Here is a 23,581-nt window from a genome sequence, read left to right on the forward strand (position 1 = left end):
TTTGAGACTGAGAATGATTTTGTAATCAAAAGAATTAACATACCATATTACGAAAGTATATTGAATATTACCTTACAACTGGAGTGGAGAGTTCTTTTCTGAAAGGTACCATAAAGGTAATTATATTTTTTGAATTTAAAGTAGTAAGTACAGCTTTGGTGATGAAGTAAAGAAGATCAACGTGGGAAGTACACAGTCAAACTGCTGTTATACATATCTAACAGCAACCCATGTTTGAAGCAACAACTACACTACAAATCTCTCTAATCGCCTAATGAAGTTTAAACTGTTTCCTGCTGAGGGTCTGTTCACCATCAGAACTGTTCACTGTCAGAAATGTTAGCTTGTGTGTTCTGAAGACCGTTGGTGAAGCACAGAACTCAGAAATTTGTTCATTGCAGTACTCATTTAGGTCTATGGCATGGGACTTTATTCCATATTTTGTGTAACAGTCACTCACCTTCTTGCATTACATTATTCAACAGTGATTTGATGTCACTTTGTAGCCATCTAGGTGCAGCTGTCCTATTTCTTTAACTTCCATCTGGTTTTCTGTTATGCATAACACAAACGTAAAAATAATCTAACATTTTTCAATTTTCTATAGCATTATGAGAATTCGAAAGGCTTTGTATGTTTTGATGGAAAAATCGACATCTGTTTCAAGTTTTACATTTTTTTATACTCTCATTTTCTTTCCATTAACTATGTCTTTCAGGGTCATTTGCTTTGAAAAAGGTCTAGTGAAAATATTGGTAATTGCAGTATGACAATACCACCAGGGATTACGGTTCACTGTAGGTCAACCTGCAGAACAGCTCTCTGGTGACATGTCTGTTAAACAGCTTACCCACCAGATGGTGGGACAATGTGCTGTCAGTTTGGTTCGCCATCCAGCCAAGGGCATGGCCACACACTGCCTTATTCCACTCCTGAAATCCAGGTGGCAACTTCAAGTAGCTATCTGAAAAGCTTGCTTCTATACGATAGTAGACATATAAATAATGGAAATTCGTGGGTGGAGCAATACATAAAATAAGTGAAAGGCAACCAATTGCCTGTAGCGTAACGGTGCATGTTATGTGTTTCTATGCTCCACACATTGACCCACTATAGGTGAGTGTTCGCCTTTCCCTTATTTTACATATAGTAGGTTCAGAGCTGATGATGGTCAGTCATACAAACTGATTTTTAATTTAATGTTTGTTTACTCAAAATCATAGCTTGTAATCCATGATTACTGGCACACTAAATGAGTATAAGGCTGTGTGTATAGGAACAAATAAAGAAAACTGTATTACATTGGCAGAAACATCTGGCTTCCATATTTAAGAGTAATCACTACTCTGCGCACAATGAACACCTGGCCTGCACATTTAAGGGGAATCCTTACCCTTTGCACCATGATTGATATCAGGCAGAGTTCTGAATCATGCAAAGTCACTAAAGGCCAGTGCAAACATGTTACAGTACTCACTCACATCCACATGCATGAATAATTTTAGTCGTGCATATGAGCCTCTCTGAAAAATTATAAAGATCTAGTATTCTGTTGCTGGTAGTATTAAATTTTAAATGCACAATGTTTCTGCATGGTGAAGAAAACAGTCTTCCAAAACTTTGATAAATTATTTTAACGAATCACTGGACAACAGTACAGAGAAAAAGTTAAAGTCTGATATAAGTCTGAAAATGGTGACTGAAACACTGCAAAATAATTAAAGGTTCCAACCATTTAGTATCCAAAGTCTTATTATTTTACCTGCTTGCTCACTTGGTCTTACATACTCTCGTCTCAAATCAGTCATCCAGAACACAATCCATGAATAACAAAATTTTAAATAGAAAAGGCTTAACAAATACAGTTTTGAGCTTTAGTGCTCATTCACACCTGAAAATATGTGGCATTCTGTGACCTCCAAAGTCAAGTTCAAATCTTAATTTATTAGCAATACTACTGGAGATGTAGTCTGAAATTAATTATACTTTGCAAGAAGAAAAGGCTTAACAGATACAGTTTTGAGCTACAGTATTCACCTACACCTGAAAATGTGTCATTTTCCACTCTTTAAAATTGAGCTTGAATCTTAATTTACTACTGCTACTACTACTACTACTGGAGATATACAAAAACAACTGAAATAATAATTTTTTAACAATCTAATTAATTGGATAGGTACAAAAATCTACTCTCCAAGCAGTGGCATGAGAACACGCATATAAAAAAGGTTTTACATATGCAAGTTTTTGGAGCCAATGGCTCCTTCTTCCGGCATAAGAATTGAAGGGGAAGGAAGAGGGACAAAGGGAAGGATTGGAGAAATTTATGAAAAGGGGCAGAGTTTGGAAAAGTCACCCAGAACCCCAAGTCCGGGGTGACCAACCTGACGGAATGAAAAGGGGATATAAGGGTTCTTGGTGACTTTTCCAAACTCTGTCCCTTTTCCTAAATGCCTCCAATACTTTCCCTTCAACCCTTCTGCTGGAAGAAGGAGCCTCAGACTCTGAAAGCTTGCAAACGTAAAACCTTTTTTATACATGTGTTCAGCCACCGCTTGGTGAGTAGACTTTTTATCTATCCAATTACATTATACTGTCAAAAATTGATTGTTTCAGTTGTTTATATGTATCTCCAGAAGTATTACTAGTAAATTAAGTCTCAAGGTTGATTTTAAAGGGTAGAGAATGACAGAACACACAATTGTCTCCTGCTTCCTGGGCAGACACTCTGACCATTAAAAGCCATCTGGACATGGTGGTCATTGCAATAGCACGAACTACACTAGCACACCTCCTGTCAGACCTAAATTCTCAACTTCATATTGGAGATATAGTTTGATAAATTAATTACATTTTGCAATATATTTTAAGCAGAACAGGCTTAACAGACAAAGTTTTGAGCTACAGTGCTCATCCGCACCTGAAAATGTGTGTCAATCTGTGCCCTTTAAAATCAAGCTTGAATATTAATTTACAAGTAATACTATTGGAGATACAGTTTGATAAATTAATTAGACTTTGGAATATACAAAGTGGCCAGAAACAGTCTGAAAAGCTTGTAAGGGTGTTGCATGGTAAATTGTGCTGGGAAATAACTGTTCAGAATAACAATACCCACCCCTTCTTTACCTCTGTATGTATTTACACTATATATACAAATAAGAATTTTCAAAACAAAAGCTTACTGATTCATAGATGGGCTCTGAAGTAGCTGGTGGGCTAGTTGGTGGTGGAGGTGGGGGTGGTCCAGTAGGTTCTGGCAGAGAGGGTGGACCCAATGTACGAGACAGATCCAAACTAGAGGGTGGTACTGGTGCTTCCTTCATCACCGACTCCAGCTGCAAATAAATTGGAGCCAATCCACAGTATGCCAAAAGAAGTTCTCTTTCCATCTTTGATATGTTATTAGAAGGCAATTTAATCTTAAAATGAATTACCTCAACATCCAAGTCTTCCACAAGTTCATCCATTTGTTCTCCAATTTCATCAATAATGTTATTACTACGAGGTTGCACATCAGACAAGAATGCAAACAGATTGTCCAAATCAACAGAATCACCTGATGGTTCAGATGATGCAAGTTTTGAGTTAATTTGTTCTGCCATTTGTGAAAGAGCTGCAATCTCCTGTTGGGCAGCCCTGAAAAAGATGAATCTTCTCAACTATATGCAGTTTTATATCTGTTTGAAAAATAACATAACACATTTCAAACAGAAACAGCTTCTGTCAATACATGTCTGATGCCCACAAAAAAGTTGCCTTAAGCTAGTTGTACACAATCCATTGCACGATATGCAAAGCAAGTGGTTTCCTCGTTATGATTGGCAACATGTTTGGCCACTTGGACATGTTTTATGCTGTTTTCCATGCCCCACTACAGCAATAGCAGGCTGGTACCCATGTCTCGCCTCTGACACACACTATGCAAACATTTAGAAAACTTCCTCACACTTGCACATAGAATTTCCTCTACATGCAGACAGATGGAATGCACTTATTCCATACTGGGGGGCAGCAGGAGGGGGGGGGGGGGGGATAGAAGAATTATGACCTTAGATGTTTAGGCTCCTTAAACCCATAATTGACAGCAGCAGTAGCAACATATTAAGTGGAAATTCTGTCAACATGGAGGGTAGTATCACCAACTTTTCACCAATCTACAAAACATTAACTCCCTGCATACTTAAAGTGTTTTAAGATACAGCAGCTAATTGGAGAATAAAAAATGAGAACAAACAATGCATTTGTAGGCACAATACAGGTGCTCAGTTCTGTGAAAAGTGTCACTAAGGAAGGTAATGTAGGAAAATGAAATATTTAATCACAGTGTCTGATTAAAATATAGGATTAAAATAAGAGACTTTGCTCAGTGAAGCTAATTGTCACTAGCAATTTCCATTATAAATTATAAAGAACAGCTGCATAAACAATGAAAGAGAGAAGAAGCCTGTACCAAGTAGATTAATAGTAATCTTTTTCAAAATTAACATTTTATCTTAATTTAATTGAGCATATCAATCCCTTGGTTTTTCATATAGTTTAACTAACTTCATACAGTTCACAGCAAGAGTTATGGGAATCAACATCATTGCTACTGATAACATTTTAACAGTATTATGAAAAGGATAAATTGTTACTCACTATAGAGATGACATGTTCAGCTACAGACAGGCACAATGAAAAGACTGTTACACACTGAGCTTTCGGCCAAAGCCTTCTTCATAATGGAAAACAAAAAAACACACACATTCACGCAGGTGCACTTCATGTGTACATGACTGCTATCTCCGGCCATTCTGGCCATAATGCAACTGTGTTGTGTTGAATGGACAGAGCATTCCAAAGTGGGGTAGGAATTGGGGAGGGATAGTAGGGTACAAGTGGGAGGATAGAAGTCTGGCCTGTTTGGCAGAATAAGCAGGGACTAGATGGTGGCAGAACAAGGATGCTGGATGCAGCAATGGGAGGTTATAGGGGAAGGATGGCAAAAGGGGGGGGGGGGAGGGATGGGGAGTGGAAAAGGAGAGAAGCAGAGAAGGGGAAAAGATTGTTGGGTGAAATTGCAGACAGCAGCATGCAATGAGGGTGAGGGGACCTGACTAGGGAGGAGGTGATAGGAGAGGGCAAGAACTGTTGGATGGAGGGTGTGAGAACAGTATGTGACCATAGGTTGAGGCCGGGATAATTTCAGGAGCGGTGAATGTGTTGTAAGTACAATTCCCGTCTGCATAGTTCAGGAAAGCTGGTGGTGGAGGAGAGGATCCAAATTGCCCGGGTTGTGAAGCAGCCATTGAAATCAAACATGTTATATTGAATGTTTTGCCATAGGGTGATGCACTTTGCTCTTGGCCACCACTTGGTAGTGGCCATTCATCCTTGTTTTAAGTTCATAATAAAAAGGGGAACAGTGCACATAAAAAAGAGAACATACTTTATCAGTAAAATCAAGTGTTTTACAACTTAAAAATAAATTAAGTAAAACTACTCTAAATTAAAACAATGAGTTTTTGTAGTTATTTTAAGACTAAATATGCAGTATCTTGTCAGTTTATTCATCATCACTTCTCTCCATTATCTCATTATTGCCTTTTTCACTTTTATGCCTCGAATATTTGGAGGATGAAGAAAATCTCTGTTTACAGTTTATTGTTTCCCAACAACTCTCCACAAAAGCACAGGCAGTTCAAGAATTTGAAATTGTACTGGCACGCACAACATCTTTTATGTTTTCTATTTTAAAGCTATTCTTATCTTTGGTCTCCTGTGTGTTCACAAAAGAAAAGACACATTCCATGTTAGCATTATCACTAGGTATAGGAAAAAAGAATTATACAATTTTCAGCAGTTCAGAATGGCAAAGAAAAGTATATGAATGATTGAGATATGCACACTTCAGCTGCCAGTTGATTTTGTTTCCTTTGATAGTCTTTCAAAAATATTGAGAAATTACAAAACTGATAAAAGCTTTCAACCGTTTATTCATTGATATATGTGTAATGTATGACAGAATTGACCGCTCCATGCTATGGAAAACGTTAGAAGATGTCAACATTCCACCTAAATATATCTGACTAATAACAGCTTGCTATTCCCAATCAACTTGCCAAGTAGGGTTCAGCAGCCATCTATCATCACCATTCAGTATTCAAAATGGATTTCGACAAAGAGATCTTTTGGCACCGATACTATTCAACTTGGCCTTGGAAAAAGTAAGCTGCGACACTGGTCGAAACAGAGAAATGGAGATGGTGGGAACAGATACAGTCCTGGCATTGCTGATAATGTTGTGATCCTTGGCGACATCCAGGAGCAATTAAGTGCTGACACTTCTTGATTCCTCTGCAACGCAAAACAAATAGGGCTGGTAGTGAATGAGAGTAAAACAAAATATCTCGTTGTCTTGCAACATCAAGCTCCTCTCCTCTCCATTATTGTTGACAGGCATGTCTTCCAACGAGTAAGAGAATTCAAGTACTTGGGATCCATACTGACTAAAGCACTCCGTCTTCAGGCCACAAGTGGCCTACTGGGACCATCCGACCGCCATGTCATCCTCAGATGAGGATGTGGATAGGAGGGGCGTGTGGTCAGCACACCACTCTCCCAATCGTTACAATGGTATTCTTGACCGAAGCCGCTACTAATCCGTCGAGTAGCTCCTCAACTGGTATCACGAGGCTGAGTGCACCACGAAAAATAGCAACAGTGCATGGTGGCCTGGATGGTCACCCATCCAAGTGCCAGCCAAGCCCCACAGCGCTTAATTTCGGTGATCCTACAGGAACTCGTGTATCCACTGCGGCAAGGCCGTTGCCATCCATACTGACTAATAAAAATTAATTGAAAAAAGAGTTGCAGCAGCAATTAACAAACACTAATTGCATTTTCCTCAGCCTAAACAATCTATTCAAATCCCAGCTGATATCACTAAAAAACAAGATTTGGCTGTACATGACATTAATACTTTTATATGGTTGTGAAACCTGGGCAGCTTCAGCGACAACTGAAGAAGCAATTTGTGCATCTGATAGGAAGGTACTTCAAAAGATATCTGGACCCGTCTACAATACCATGGAAGGTAAATGGGAACAAAGAACAAAAGAAGACCTTTACCAGTGGTATGGAAAGCCACACATCGGCCGCATATTGAGCAGAAGAGGCTACAGTGGTTTCACCAAATCTTCCAAGCTGGTGGATCTGTCCTTAACCATTGTTCTCCATTCCCAACCTTCTGGGAGATGCCCAAAGGGATGACTGAGGGCTCAATGGAAGGACTGGGTGCTGACAATACTCAAACAAATGGAGCCGACAGCAGTAGATTATGAGGCTGGGGACAATCAGCAATGGACCGCCATCTGCAATAAAAGTCTGCTATACTGAGATTGTGACTGACAGATGTTTCTTTTCATCCTTTTCTTTTTTTTTATATATGTACCTTCACAAATTTTTATAATGTGCGGTTTGTTGTATTCCCTTTACATTGTGGTTTGTACCCACTTTTATTCCACTGTAGGCCTTAAAGGCCTCTAAATCCAATAAATGAGGATGATGACGATGATGATGATTGAGATAAGTGACACAGTTTTCATCACCCTCCAAAATAGCAATTCATAAGAACTGCATCTACTTAGATGCTCGGACCTGTATTGAGCCAGCCACTTCTTTAGATATTCAATAGCATAAGTGTAAACAACTGTTATCTCTTTGCCAAAGCTGTCACACTCCTGTGAGTGACCTTCTTCACTTTTATGTGTAAGAATTGCACTTATTTTTACAGGCATATAGTTATGTTTGTACCTTCCCTTGAGAGTCTATACAGTAGATTCTAAAACACAAACAGATTCGGCTACAGAATTTGATTCTTTCCCCAAGTTCAGTATATTACTTTAGAAAGTTGACATCAATGAGTGAACAAACAACTAGCTAGCTTCACTTAGTTTATCCTCAAAAGATCTTTCAAGTATCACAAGCATAGAACTTTGAGAAAAAAGTATGATTTCAATGTCGGAAACATATGAACCAACCTCTCAATACAACTTGAATGATTTGTATTTCCCCATAAGCACATATTAAACACTGACTTTCTTTTTGGCATTTGGTATTTTAGTTCCTAATTTAATTTGATGCAAAAGATACAACTTTACCTCAAATAAACAATCCAACTTTAAACTCAGCCTCCAAGGCTAGCAGAAGTAACACTAAATAACATATTGTGGAAGACATAAAATATTGGTTGAATGCAAGATAGACAACTTCCTAATGATGTAGCCACGACACAAGAATAAACATACTAAATCAAAGAGAGATTTTTTTCCATCAAAAGTATTACAGTTGCATTTGTTTATGGCTAATTACAGTGAGAACTGATTTCCTTCATTAAAAACTTGCATTTTTTTATGAGTCCAAAAAACAGGGCACACTCTACACTTTTATGAAATAGACTTGGACACATCCTCTTGCCTCAAAAAGGTAACCCTATCCTGGTTGGTAGTCATACCGACATAAAAAGCTGTGCAATGACTGCAGCAGAGCTAGCTTATGAAATGGTTGCTTTCACAGGTGGCCCAGTATCTGTTGGGGTACGATAAGCCTGTGACAGGACTGGAGTAGGAAGTGCTCGGTGGGTGGACGGAGTGGGTCTTACAACTGGGTCTTCTACAGTTGTTCCAGTCCGGCTGATATTGGATGACAAAGGGGGCACATTTTTGTAGCTGGTTCATGGGGATGGTGGGAGAACTGGGGGTATGTGGGGATATGACAAGGGAAATCTGTTTGCAGACTAGGTCTGGGGCATAGTGCCCATCTGTGAAGGCATTTGTTTGACCATCAGCGCACTGGGCAAAGGAACTCTTTTCACTGAAGATACACCATCACCGGGTGGTCAGGATGTATGGAAGGATTTTTTTTTTGACGTAGTCAATGTCCAGGAAGGTGGCCTGGTGAGTTGAAGAGGACCAGATGAAGAGGATGGGAGTAGTGTTGAGATTGAGGAGAATAAAGACACGGTGCCTTGGCCATGAGTCCAGATCATGAATAAATCATCAATGAACCTGAACCAGACCAGGGGTTTGGCATTTTGGAGGCTAGGAAGGTTTGCTCTAGATGGCCCATAAACAGGTTGGCACAGGATGGCGCCGCACAGGTGCCCATAGCTATGGCACAGATTTGTATGTATACCATCCCTTCAAAAAGGAATGAGGTAGTGGGTTTGGAGTCTGAAGGCCATTGGGAGAGGTAGTGTTAACAGCTGCAAGGCAAGACCATGGGCATGAGGGATGTTGGTGTATAGAAAAGTGGCATCAGCAGAGATGGGTAGCAATCCAAGAGGTAAATGGATGGGAATGGTGGAGAAATGGTGAAGAAAGTGGTTGGTATTTTTGGTGTTGGAGAGTAGGTTTTGAGCATTTGGTTTGGGATGTTGGTTAAACATGGGTAAAATTCTTTCAGTGGGAGCATAAAACCAGCTATGATGCAGCATCAGGATTGTTGAGTTTGTGGATTTTGGAGAGCATGTAGCAGGCTGGTGCATGGGATGTAGCAGGGGTGAGGACGGAAATGGACTGAGGAGAGAGGTTTTGGGAAGGACCTAAGGTTTAAGTATGGATTGGTGGTTATGTTGGACTTCTGGGATGGGGTCACTCTGGCAGAGTTTATAGGTGGAGGAGTCACGCAAGTGACAGAGGTCTTCTTCCAGGCAGTCACTGCGATTCATAACAACAGTGGTGGAACTTTTGTCTACAGGTAGGATGATTAGGTCAAGATCTGTTTTGAGGTGTGTAGCTGTCCTTCCTTCTGCGGACATGTTGGTGTTCTTATGAAAGGACCTGGGGAAGGATGACGAGGCCATGTTGGACGTAAGGAATTCTTGGAAGGTGACTAGGAGGCGTTAAGTTGAGAGGGGGGGAGGGGGGAGGAGATAATGGTTGGAGGGTGGTATGAACTGGAAGAGGCAGGGTTCAATGTTGGGATTAGATTGGCTTTGGTTGGAGGGATTCGTGGCAAAGAAGTATTTCCATCACAGGGATCAGGAGAAGGAGAGTAGGTCTCTGACAAGACCGACATGGTTAAATTTGGATGTAGGGCTGAAGATGAGACCTTTGTGTAGGACAGAAACTTCTGTGAAGCTGAGGATTTTGGTGGAAAGGTTAACGACAATGTTCTGGGATTGTTTCAGCTCTGGGTTTAGTGGAATATTTGGGGATGTGGCATGTTGGAAAGGTGAGCTTGGTAGCATCTGGGTGTTATGAGGGGTTGATGAGGAGGCCGACTGTGAGTAGGATAGGGGTTGGATAGCATTGCCCCATGGCAGCAACAGGATGTCAGCAGGCTGGATAACTTACGGAGGTGGTGTCTGTTATGCTCTTCCATTTGCTGGAGTGCAAGAGATTCAATTTTAGAGATGTGATGTACATAGTAGGGATTGCACAGCAGCAGTATCTTAGCAGAAGTGGTTCTTGGATGCCTGTTCTGTGGAGATGTGTTTCTGCAGTACCAGGTTTGTGAGGGACAGTGACTGGTGGAATAGGAAAAGGTAAAAGTCACTGTGAAAGGAGGAGTGGGATCCAGGGAAAGTAATTATTCTGGTTAGGCCACTGGGGAGGATTCCATCTTGTAGGCATCATTCAGGGAACACAATGAAAACTCAGTCCCACAATGTTGTCATCATCATAGCATCAAAATGTAGTTATTATCTAGAAAAATTAGCTCCTCCAACAACAAGACAAGAACTAATTGTAACATAGTTAAAATGAAACAGAAACATTGAATTCAGAAACAGGAAATGCCATTAAAGGTACATAAATAATAAGCTGTCCACAGAAAGTTCCCAAATTAGACACATTTAATACTTTTTCCCTGTCAGTTAGAGATAATCTGAGTTACAACACTTCCTTAGGGGATAAGCTACTGTTTCAAAGAAAAGCACTCCCAAACAAGTTTGATCAAATTCAAGTCCATTGTAACAATGGAAGGAGTAATGCTAACCACTTGAGTAATCAACAGACACATAACAATGTAGCTCTGTATGTGTCTTGCTCGGGGACAGACGGGTGGGGGGATTCTGAAGGGGGGGGGGGGATTCTGAAGGGGGCAGCATTAGAAGATGAAGTAAGGTCCACGGTTGCCACCTGTGGAGCAGCTCACACAGCATTAATTCTGTTAACATTCTGCAGGCCAAGCCCAAGTGTAGCTCTGTCCACACTTTGTGTTAAAAAGACCACACCAAAGTACAGGTTTGGCTGTAATTTTCTAGATGTGCGAGCCATCTTTCACTTGAAATCTGGACTCATTGCGTATTGAGAATACTGTATGGATATCCTGCTACTTTCCCTGTGGCTGGTGTGCTTTCTGCTGTCAATTACTAGAATTATTTAGAAAGAAACGTCAGCCAATGTAATTAGGTTTTGTAGTTTACTTGAATTCTGCTACAAATATGTCTTGTTTGTTTAGTGAGCAAGAAACTTTGGAAGCTCAAGAGGAATAAATTGCTCAATAATTTGTCTTGCACTTTTTTTTAGAAAGAGGATTATCCTTTCTGTCATCATTATCTTAAAATTTGTTATCTATCAAAGAACTAAAGCAAATATGAAAAATAAATCTTGAAGCTTGGTCTTTTTTTGTATGTATTACTCTTAAGATACACCACTTATGTATGTGCCAGTAAAACTCAAAATAATGGCTAAATGGCCAGTTTCCTAGGCCTTATATTCCTCTAAGCACCTTGTCTCTGAAGTGTTGATAGGTGTGGCTTAATACACGATCAAAAACAGGGTGAGAGTCAATGTAGTGACAGAGGAATTGACAGCTCTTTTCATTTGCTGCTTAAAAGTCCGATGAGATATTCCACTTCGCCATTTGAGGAAGAATGGATTGAAGAGCTGTACGTATGTTTTTCCTTGAAGGCAGTGCACTGTGGCCCATTATCAAAGGCCAATGTGTGAGGCAGCCTTTGGTGTCCAAAATCTGGGCTAAGGAGATGTGGGTGGGATCGTTTGTGGTGGACGCCAGGTGTACAACACGTTGGTACTTTGAGTAAGCTCCCACAATGAGTAACCACATTAATCTCAAAAACAGGCATGCAAAATCAAGATGGATATGGTCCCAGAGGAGGTGGGGGTGGGGCGGGTGTAGGCCAAGGGGCAAAGATTGTTGAGGTGCCACCCAGAACTGGGTGCATGCAATGCAGCGACACACATTTCTTTTGATGTTGCTGATGGTTCCTGGACAGTACATATGTCAGTGCGGTAACAATGTCATGTCCCTAGTGCAGCATGCTCAATACAATTGGCACAGTTCTGCTGGGATGACCACCCAATGCATGTCAGTCTCTCTGTCCATTGAAAGACATTATCTGGAACCAAGAGCCTATGAGAAATATGTTTCCAGGAACTGAGTTTGGTCATCAATTGGCAGGTGACATAAGCTGATCAGCCATCAGTCATGTGCCCCAAGGTGTGGTTCCAGCACATGGAAGCGGTGATGACATGAGCATTATGGGGAAATCGTCCAACAAATGTTTCTGCGTGCTATGTATGTGGAAGCAGAGGACCTCCTGTTGGTAGAAATCAGGGTCCAGGCCTGTGGGTGGAAGTGACAACACATTGGCATCTGAGTGCTATGCTGTGGGCTTATACCAGATGGTATAATTGTATGTGATGAGGAATAACATTCAGTGCTTGAGGTGTTGGGCTGGTCACTCTGGGAGGCTGGAGCAAGGCTTAAGTTATACCGCCAACGTAATTAGAGAGAACTTTGTCTTAAAAAGATAGACATCAGATTTTTTAATGGCAAACACTACTGCCAATGCCTCCTTTTCAATGTGGGAATGGTTTCACTGTGCACGGATTAATGTCTTACAAGCATATGCTACAGGCTGTTCAGAGTCAATCCAATTCCTGTGCACCACGATTGCACTGATTTCAAAGGCAGATGCATTGGACAACACAGCCAAAGTTCAAGCAGGAGAGAGTGGCACGAGGAAATGTGCAGATTTCAGCAGGGTTTCAAATTGGGTAAAAGCCGGTGCACAGGGAGGGGTCCAGTTCTGACGCACACCCTTTTTACGCAGCTTACTGAGGGGTTGCCCACTGTGAGCCATTGGGGGAAGAGCTTGGAATAATAGTTGATTTTGCATAAAAATCCACATAATTCAGGAATAAATTGCTCAATAATTTGTCTTGCACTTTTTTTTAGAAAGAGGATTATCCTTTCTGTCATCATTATCTTAAAATTTGTTATCTATCAAAGATCTATCAAAGATGATGAAAGGAGAAAATATAAAAATGCAGTAAATGAAGCAGGCAAAAGGGAATACAAACGTCTCAAAAATGAGATCGACAGAAAGTGCAAAATGGCTAAGCAGGGATGGCTAGAGGACAAATGTAAGGATGTAGAGGCTTGTCTCACTAGGGGTAAGATAGATACTGCCTACAGGAAAATTAAAGAGACCTTTGGAGAGAAGAGAACCACTTGTATGAATATCAAGAGCTCAGATGGCAACCCAGTTCTAAGCAAAGAAGGGAAGGCAGAAAGGTGGAAGGAGTATATAGAGGGTTTATACAAGGGCGATGTACTTGAGGACAATATTATGGAAATGGAAGAGGATGTAGATGAAGATGAAATGGGAGATACGATACTGCGTGAAGAGTTTGACAGAGCACTGAAAGACCTGAGTCGAAACAAGGCCCCGGGAGTAGACAACATTCCATTAGAACTACTGATGGCCTTGGGAGAGCCAGTCATGACAAAACTCTACCATCTGGTGAGCAAGATGTATGAGACAGGCGAAATACACACAGACTTCAAGAAGAATATAATAATTCCAATACCAAAGAAAGCAGGTGTTGACAGATGTGAAAATTACCGAACTATCAGTTTAATAAGTCACAGCTGCAAAATACTAACGCGAATTCTTTATAGACGAATGGAAAAACTGGTAGAAGCGGACCTCGGGGAAGATCAGTTTGGATTCCGTAGAAATGTTGGAACACGTGAGGCAATACTAACCTTACGACTTATCTTAGACGAAAGATTAAGAAAAGGCAAACCTACGTTTCTAGCATTTGTAGACTTAGAGAAAGCTTTTGACAACGTTAACTGGAATACTCTCTTTCAAATTCTGAAGGTGGCAGGGGTAAAATACAGGGAGCGAAAGGCTATTTACAATTTGTACAGAAACCAGATGGCAGTTATAAGAGTCGAGGGGCATGAAAGGGAAGCAGTGGTTGGGAAAGGAGTGAGACAGGGTTGTAGCCTCTCCCCGATGTTATTCAATCTGTATATTGAGCAAGCAGTACAGGAAACAAAAGAAAAATTCAGAGTAGGTATTAAAATCCATGGAGAAGAAATAAAAATTTTGAGGTTCGCCGATGACATTGTAATTCTGTCAGAGACAGCAAAGGACTTGGAAGAGCAGTTGAACGGAATGGACAGTGTCTTGAGAGGAGGATATAAGATGAACATCAACAAAAGCAAAACGAGGATAATGGAATGTAGTCAAATTAAATCGGGTGATGCTGAGGGGATTAGATTAGGAAATAAGACACTTAAAGTAGTAAAGGAGTTTTGCTATTTAGGGAGTAAAATAACTGATGATGGTCGAAGTAGAGAGGATATAAAATGTAGACTGGCAATGGCAAGGAAATCGTTTCTGAAGAAGAGAAATTTGTTAACATCGAGTATAGATTTAAGTGTCAGGAAGTCGTTTCTGAAAGTATTTGTGTGGAGTGTAGCCATGTATGGAAGTGAAACATGGACGATAACCAGTTTGGACAAGAAGAGAATAGAAGCTTTCGAAATGTGGTGCTACAGAAGAATGCTGAAGATAAGGTGGGTAGATCACGTAACTAATGAGGAGGTATTGAATAGGATTGGGGAGAAGAGAAGTTTGTGGCACAACTTGACTAGAAGAAGGGATCGGTTGGTAGGACATGTTTTGAGGCATCAAGGGATCACAAATTTAGCATTGGAGGGCAGTGTGGAGGGTAAAAATCGTAGAGGGAGATCAATACACTAAGCAGATTCAGAAGGATGTAGGTTGCAGTAGGTACTGGGAGATGAAGAAGCTTGCACAGGATAGAGTAGCATGGAGAGCTGCATCAAACCAGTCTCAGGACTGAAGACCACAACAACAACAACAACAACAATTCAGGAATTCACTTAACAGTGTAAAGAATCTATTGTGACAACATTTCAATCAGCAGGCCTGATTTCTTCTTCAGTGAGCAAATGAACACATATACAAGGGTGTAACTTGACAACCAATGAATGTAGCATAAATGAAAGTATGGTATATCTCCAAATCCAAGATGACCCTCCAATTTTTAGCAAGGGACTACAGAAAAACATGTATACACAGACTACGTTTATTTTGAAAACTTACAAATGGTTACCTTATTACAGAGAACTGAAGGAGATAATAAAAGTACTGGTACACACAAAATAAAACCAGGTAAAGGCCTTTCTTAGTCAGATACAAATGCCACTTAGTCCTCCTCATAGGAGTGGTCCACAGACTCTGAAGTGTCACTGCCACTGCCATGGTTATGTTGCATTTCTTCCCACAGATCATCTTCACTCCCATCTAATGCATTTGTTGCACAGTACTTCTTAAAACATTACACAAATGATACACTGGATAAGCATGTCCAAACAGTTTGTACCCATTCTGCAATTAGGCTTCATCAACTTCCCAGTAGGGGTCAGGATTCAACCACTGTGAAGTAATGAACTGCCGTACAGCTGCTTCAGATGGCCTTTAAATGGCTTATTCAACATCCCATTTAACACTTGCAGTTGTGAAGTCATGCCTTCCGGAGTGATGGTAATGTCTGTGTTTAATTTCAAGATTTCTGCTTTCGCTGTTGGTGTCAGATGCCAATTTTAAAGCATCAAGGATCAGTATCCCTTGATTCTTTATAAGAGTTCATAGCCTCCTCCCTCAGACTGTATGGAAGAAGTAAACAGGAGTCTTGTCAGCATTTCTGATTTAACCTAGAAGGTAAGAATGTTCCTTTCTTGGTCTCATAATATGTCCCTGATACTTGACCAACTTCTCCAGATATGATGCCGAACAAGGGATATTCAATGTTGCAGCACAAGTACATTGCATCACATCATCATTGCACACCTCGTGCAACTGGCTTTAAAAAGGATATCATGTTCCTGTGCCATCTGACATGCTTTATTTGGTATCACATCATGGGAGATACCATTTCTTTTTTGCGTTTTTTGTGCACAGACACCACTATTTCCACTTTAATATTTTTGAAATGTCCAACTGGTGGGCCGCCGAAAGCTTTCCTAGTTGGCTTCACATTTTTCAGATGTCATTAGTCACTTTCCACTGACGAACATTGGCTTCTGTAACTCCATACTTCCTCGAAGCTACACAGCTGTTTGTTGCTTCTGCATGCCAAACAACCATAATTCTGACATTTGCTGCATAGTAACACCTGCAGCCTGTTGAATAATTGGATGCTGAGCCATGCTGTTCCAAACTACAATCTATTACGCATTTTAGTACACAGTTCAGAAATGGTATCTCTAAAGCCAATCAACAGCTGATAAAAAAATAGTCACAACATACACCTACTGCTAAACAATGCTCAAAGCACATATGTGCGTTTTAGGTTAAAGCGGTGGGCATGGCAGAGAGTAGTTACAATTTAATGGAAGCTCAAGGTTCTATTCAGTACATAATTTTTGGAAAAGCCCTCATCTTGGATTCAGAAAAATACTCTTGGTGTATTATTTTGAACATATTAGGAAGCTTGGCATGGCCAATGGATTTGGGATTGTTTAATAAGAAGAACATAGACAGTAGGACCATTAGTCTCATTAAACAGGAAGGATGTCATGCACTGTGTCAATACTGTGAACAATACATTGAGTGAACGAGCCCAAAATACTTGTGGATAGGAGGTGAGGCAGAGCCTGATAGATTACACAGATGTTCAAACACAGCCTCTTCCATAGCTTGCCCTGCTGCAATGGGAGGAGCAAATTGCTCCCTCCCATCATTTAGATGAGAAAGACAGAAATGCCAACTTTATGCTTTATCGGAAATGGTAAGATTGATATTCATCCAAAGACTCATACCTTTTTGAAGAGCTCACCCAGTTGGAGCTTTATATTTTGTTGATATAATTGATAACTTTGTACACTTTGTTCAAATACATTGTGAACAGAGAAGGAGTACTGGTGGAAGTAAAGCTATTAGGGAGGGTCATAAGTTGTGCTTGGATAGCTCAGCGATTACAGCACATGCCATAATAGGCAAAATCCCACATTCAAGTCCCAGTCTGTTACATAGTTTTCATTTGCCAGAAAGTTTCAAATCTGTGCACACTCCAATGCAGAGTGAAAATTCATCTGGTGACAAATATACAGCTTGAAATGACATGTTTCAATGAATAAAATACTCATATTGGAATATAGTTATATAAATGAGTATACATTGTTTCTCTTGAAATAAAGAAGGTGCAGACCAACAAACAGGCATACAAAAAAGGTTCCTTTCCTATGTGCATGCCTCTTGCTCAATACATTCCAATTTCCTGTGCAGCTATGTACCCTCACATATATGAGTATATCCCACTGAAACACAGCATTATATATTTTTGTGCCACGTTAGCAGGTGAGAAACCATGAGACCGTTCATTTCTGCTGTTAGAATCACTCCACTATGAAGTTGTTGAAAGATATAAAAAGGTTTCATGCAGAAGTCATTCCTGTACTAAAAGAAAATGACCAAAACATAACATCTCCAGAATACAATTATAAAATTATTTTTAAAAGATGCAGAAGTAAACATCTAATATGTCTGCTTCTTTACGTGTTCAGTGATTTTGATCTCTTAGTTATAGTTCTTAATAATATCATACTGACCCTTTATCCATGCCAACTATTCCATGATACTGATTGCTTGTAACATAAACATAACAGACATGAGAGAACTGCATGAGACAAAAACAATACCATATCAATGATAAAAAACACGAATCCATACAATAAATTTATTTGTCCAACAAATTATGTTTCTTGAACTTATTTCATTTAACTTATTTCATTTAACTAATGTTAATTAATTTAATGCAAAAAGCATTTACTATATCTAAAATTTGTAAGCAACAGACTTGTAAAAATGGCAGAAAATCACATATTTGAAAATCACATACTTTTCAGACAAAGTAATTTATCAGCACTAACAAAAGTACACACATATATGCTTAAATTCAAAGTACACACATATATGCTTAAATTCAAACATAACTACATCTGTCTCCTAATATGCAAGGGTTGTTCAAATAGTAAAGTGACTTTTCAAATTGTGCAGGCAACGTACATTCAATTATCAATCCTTTTTTTTTTTTTTTTTGTTATGTTTGTACACATGTCCTGAACACAAGTTCAGTTTGAAGTGTTCAGGATACTTTGTTTTTGACAAATAGAAAGGTTAGATGTGTTTTAGTGTGCAGAGTGATTTTCAGAATGAGATTTTCACTCTGCAGCAGAGTGTGCACTGATATGAAACTTCCTGGCAGATTAAAACTGTGTGACTGACCGAGACTCGAACTCGGGACCTTTGCCTTTCCCGGGCAAGTGCTCTACCATCTGAGCTGTCAAAGCAGGACTCACGCCCGGTCCTCACAGCTTTACTTCTGCCAGTATCTCATCTCCTACCTTCCAAACTTTACAGAAGCTCTCCTGCGCAAACCTTCAGAACGAACTAGATGTTTCATGTAATCAAATATGAAATGTGATCTTATGTAGGAAATATGAGTGGATATGTAATGTAATACATACTGCAAAATGTCTTATTTGCCACAAAATACTTAGAACACAAAACAACAAATAAAACTCAGTGATCAACAATGGTGCTCTAGTTGCTGTTAGTACGTTACAGAATTGGATGACAGCAGCTGCTGGCAACCACATTACTTGTGAAAATTACTTCTGCCTAAGGGATAGGAAATGAAGAACAAAATAATGCAATAGATTAATAAAGAAATACTATACTGAAGAAAGGTACTACCTGCAAAAACACAGGGGAAATAAAATACAGAAGTGTCTCTCAAATTACTGTAGCTATTGCTGCCATACAACCTTAAGTGCCAAGAGTACTATACAATAGAAACTCACCTTTCACTTTCCTCTAATGCTTGCTGATTTTCCACCATTTCTTGCTGTTGTTGCTGCTGCTGATCCACCTCCTCTTGACGCTGCCTTCGTTCCTCCTCTAAGCGTTCTCGTTTTCTCATTTCCTCCTCTACTCGGCGCATTTCACGCAAAGCAGCAGCAACCTAGTTCAATGAAACAATATTACAAACTTAATCTTATGAAACAGAGTTTCTTGGTTCACTCACCAAAACACCCCCTCTGATATTTGCTGGAAAGGCATATAAATAAATAGCTGATACCCGCTAAGATCAGGACAAAATACAGTACTGACTTTTGGCATTGACACTTAAACCCAAATAAATATCTATTTCTGATGTCCTTTCAAAGAAACCATCCCAGCATTTGCCTGGAGCGATTTAGGGGAAACCTAAGACTGATGCTGTTATAGATGGAAGTACAAGTTACAAACAAGCTATATGAAGCCTCTGACATGTAAATTCTTCACAGAAGTAAAATCATGTTTCTCATCCCCCCATAACATTGCCTTATGTTGCACAATGGTTTCACCTGTAAGTGCATGACAGCTGGATAACTAGCTGTCATGGCATAAGAGTGCATCTTCAGTACATAAGAATGCTTATTCAGAAGGCACCAGTCAGCATCTCTGGAAGTAGAAGCTGTGGCACCTGAGAGCTCCAGCAAGGCTTTTGGAGCAGCTGACTACACAGGAAAGCCAGGGCGAATGAAGTCATAGTTTCTCAACAATTATTTCTGGCTGCCCCTGCTTGTGGCTTACAGGCCAGGAGTGCTGCAGTTTGAGAAACACTAGCCAGCCTGGCTCATATATATATGCCACCAAATTTAGACCTACAGTCTTAATAGTGTTCAGTTGTACTAAAGGCAAGCTAACCAATCGCCTAGAAGGTAATGTGAATTTGTTTGCAAAGCTGTGCGGCCCGAGGGCAGAGAGTGCATCATGGCTGGGCGGACAGCCATGACCGCTACTGGTGAGCCACGTGCATTAGCAAAAGACAGAGATGAATTCTGTAATATATTGATGGAAAAATGAGAAGGAAATTCAAGAAGGCAGCATAGGAGTAGTCTCATTAACTGGTGATGAATTTGATTACGTATCAGCAGAAGTGGGTGATTTATTGTTACAGGGAAGCAACGTTGATATTTTAGAGGCTGACGTTGCAAAAACTGGGGCTACTGATTTAGATATCTCAGAGGAAGGAGTTTGTGGATTAATTTCTTTTTATGGCTTATGAGTAGATGTTGAGGAATGAATGTGAAACTAATGTGCTAGGTAGTGGATCAGAATGCAAAGTGTTAGACAATTCTGAGAGGAGAGAAAATGTTATGGAGACAGTGGTGGAATCATGATGTGGTACAGTGCAGTAACAGCAATTTGTGTAGCGTATCAGATTAGGTTGACAGTTATTGTTGGTGATGGTTCAAATGGCTTTAAGCACTATGGGACTTAACATCTGAGATCATCAGCCCCTTATTGCTGGTGGTTTCTATAACGTATCGACGGACGTAATGTATGTTTTAAGTAATGAAACTTATGAGTTGTTAACGAGTGTTAATGGAGTTACCTGTGATAAAGTTTGTAGTGATTTGGCAGAAATAAGTGGGGTGTTGTGTAAGGAAGATGAAGTTTTAAGTTGCATGGTTAGTTGTGAGAATGTTGCAGCTACTGATATCATTACTTCAGAGGAAGGGGACAGTGAAACTAAGGATTCTGAGGACAATTTAAGGGCTACAGATGATTTAGAGGTGGTTCGGAAGAAAATAGAAGTGGATAAAGGGGAAAGTATTTGTTTAAGACATGACGTTAATATTGAGTGGCACGACAAGGAAGAAAATCACTGCTCTATAAATGGTTGGAAATGGTATGGGAAAATTTTGAAGTCATTACTACCTCACTTGTGGGCACATGAGAAATATAAAGAAGCAAGAGATCTTGAAAGGAGGAAAGAAAAAATCGGGGCAAAGGAAGTGTTTAATGAATTGTTTGATGGTGATAATGAAATCATCAATGCGCAACCTGTATTAGAAATCAAGGTGGGTAATGAAATCATAAGTGCACTTTTAGATTCTGGTAGTAATGTCTTGGCCATATCAGAGCAATTTGTACACAGAAACAGGAATAGAAACTATGAAATTTTTTCAGTTAACAGTGTTAAGATTAAGAGTGCTGTTGGTGACCTAAGTAAACCCATAAAACATAAAATGCATTTAGAGTTTATGTGTTGTGATTACTGTTTTAGTATAAGATGTTTTATAGTGAATAGTTTATTTCAAGATATCATGCTGGGTAAGGGTTTCCTGTGTAAATATAAAAATTCTTTGAATTGTGTTGAGAAATACCTTAAATTTGAATTGGAGGGTAAGAAAAGGAAAATAAGGTTCAAAAATCTGTTAACTGGAGACCAACAAATTGTTCATCCAGTAATTACTGAAGGTTGGGACTGAATAATACAGATTACTGAAGCGGAACAAGATATTTCAAATGAGGAATTATGTAATTTGTTGAGTCAGTATGAAGATATTTTCTCAGACAAGCCTGGCATGTTTATGAACTTTTAAATTCAGTTAAGGTGAGGCCACACTAGCCTATCAGATCAAAACTGTAAGTGATTGCTATTGCCGGTCAGGAGGCAGTGTGGGCTAGACTAACGCAGATGCTAGAATGAGATATTGTGGAACAATGTAAGAGTTATTACTCCGAACTGATTGTAATTGTTAAAAAGAAAGAATAGTTTTAGACACTCGCAAGTTGAATAAGGCAATAGTAAGACAAGAGAACGAGCTCAGCCAGGCAATCTGAAAGAACTACTACTGAATTTTTGTAATATAAAACTGATGCCGAGTATCGATCTGACCTCTGGCTTTTGGCAGATTCCATCGGCTGAAAGGAGCATGTCCTATATCCTTGTAAAAAAAGACACCTATGGATGAATAAAGCTGCTGCTACTACTACTATACAACTTTCCTGTTGGATAGGTGAAGTTATTGCTTCAAAGTGGTGCCATTCTGATTAACAATATCTGTTGTGGTTTTAGTGAGAGTGCTAAGTCACATACTACGAGGTTGATTAAGGCGCAAACTTGTCGTCTATGAAGACGATATTTTGAGTGCCACAGAATCTTGGCAAGAATATTGCGAGTTGTTGGAGGAAATGCTCTTGACCCGAAGAAAGGGAAGAATGACCTTAAGACTCTTTAAGTGTGAATTTTTTTATAGCAGAAATTCAGTTTTTAGGTCACAAACTCTCACCCAAAGGTATTCTGTCATGCAGTGAGAAACTTCATCTACATCTACATCCACACTCCGCAAGCCACCTGACGGTGTGTGGCGGAGGGTACCTTGAGTACCTCTATCGGTTCTCCCTTCTATTCCAGTCTCATATTCTTCGTGGAAAGAAGGATTGTCGGTATGCCTCTGTGTGGGCTCTAATCTCTCTGATTTTATCCTCATGGTCTCTTCGCAAGATATACGCAGGAGGGAGCAATATACTGCTTGACTCTTCGGTGAAGGCATGTTCTCGAAACTTCAACTGAGCTACTGAGTGTCTCTCCTGCAGAGTCTTCCACTGGAGTTTATCTATCAACTCTGTAACACTTTCGCGATTACTAAATGATCCTGTAACGAAGCGCCCTGCTCTCCATTGGATCTACTCTATCTCTTCTATCAACCCTGTCTGGTACGGATCCCACACTGCTGAGCAGTATTCAAGCAGCGGACGAACAAGCGTACTGTAACCTACTTCCTTTGTTTTCGGATTGCTTTTCCTTAGGATTCTTCCAATGAATCACAGTCTGGGATCTGCTTTACCGACGATCAACTTTATATGATCATTCCATTTTAAATCACTCCTAATGCGTACTCCCAGATAATTTATGGCATTAACTGCTTCCAGTTGCTGACCTGCTATATTGTAGCTAAATGATAAGGGATCTTTCTTTCTGTGTATTCGCAGCACATTACACTTGTCTACATTGAGATTCAATTGCCATTCCCTGCAACATGCGTCAATGCGCTGCAGATCCTCCTGCATTTCAGTACAATTTTCCATTGTTGCAACCTCTCGATACACCACAGCATCATCCGCAAAAAGCCTCAGTGAACTTCTGATGTCATCCACAAGGTCTTTTAGGTATATTGTGAATAGCAACGGTCCTACGACACTCCCCTGCGGCACACCTGAAATCACTCTTACTTCGGAAGACTTCTCTCCATTGAGAATGACATGCTGCGTTCTGTTATCTAGGAACTCTTCAATCCAATCACACAATTTGTCTGACAGTCCATACGCTCTTACTTTGTTCATTAAACGACTGTGGGGAACTGTATCGAATGCCTAGCGGAAGTCAAGAAACACGACATCTACCTATGAACCCGTGTCTATGGCCCTCTGAGTCTCGTGGACGAACAGCGCAAGCTGGGTTTCACA

At 40.0% G+C, this 23,581-nt stretch overlaps 1 protein-coding gene across 1 annotated transcript in view; it reads right to left on the reverse strand.

Moving 5' to 3' along the window:
* Nucleotides 1-23,581, reverse strand: part of LOC124805426 (myosin-I heavy chain) — an 804,788-nt gene that overhangs the window by 138,525 nt on the left and 642,682 nt on the right. Inside the window, exons 15-17 of the mRNA XM_047265991.1 lie at nt 19,141-19,301; nt 3,438-3,639; nt 3,186-3,338 (exon numbers count right to left, since the gene is read on the reverse strand). Coding sequence (XP_047121947.1) covers nt 3,186-3,338; nt 3,438-3,639; nt 19,141-19,301 — 516 coding nt within the window. The remainder of the gene's footprint in view (nt 1-3,185; nt 3,339-3,437; nt 3,640-19,140; nt 19,302-23,581) is intronic.

This window comes from Schistocerca piceifrons, chromosome 1 (genome assembly GCF_021461385.2).
Source record: "Schistocerca piceifrons isolate TAMUIC-IGC-003096 chromosome 1, iqSchPice1.1, whole genome shotgun sequence".
NCBI classification, from domain to species: domain Eukaryota; kingdom Metazoa; phylum Arthropoda; class Insecta; order Orthoptera; family Acrididae; genus Schistocerca; species Schistocerca piceifrons.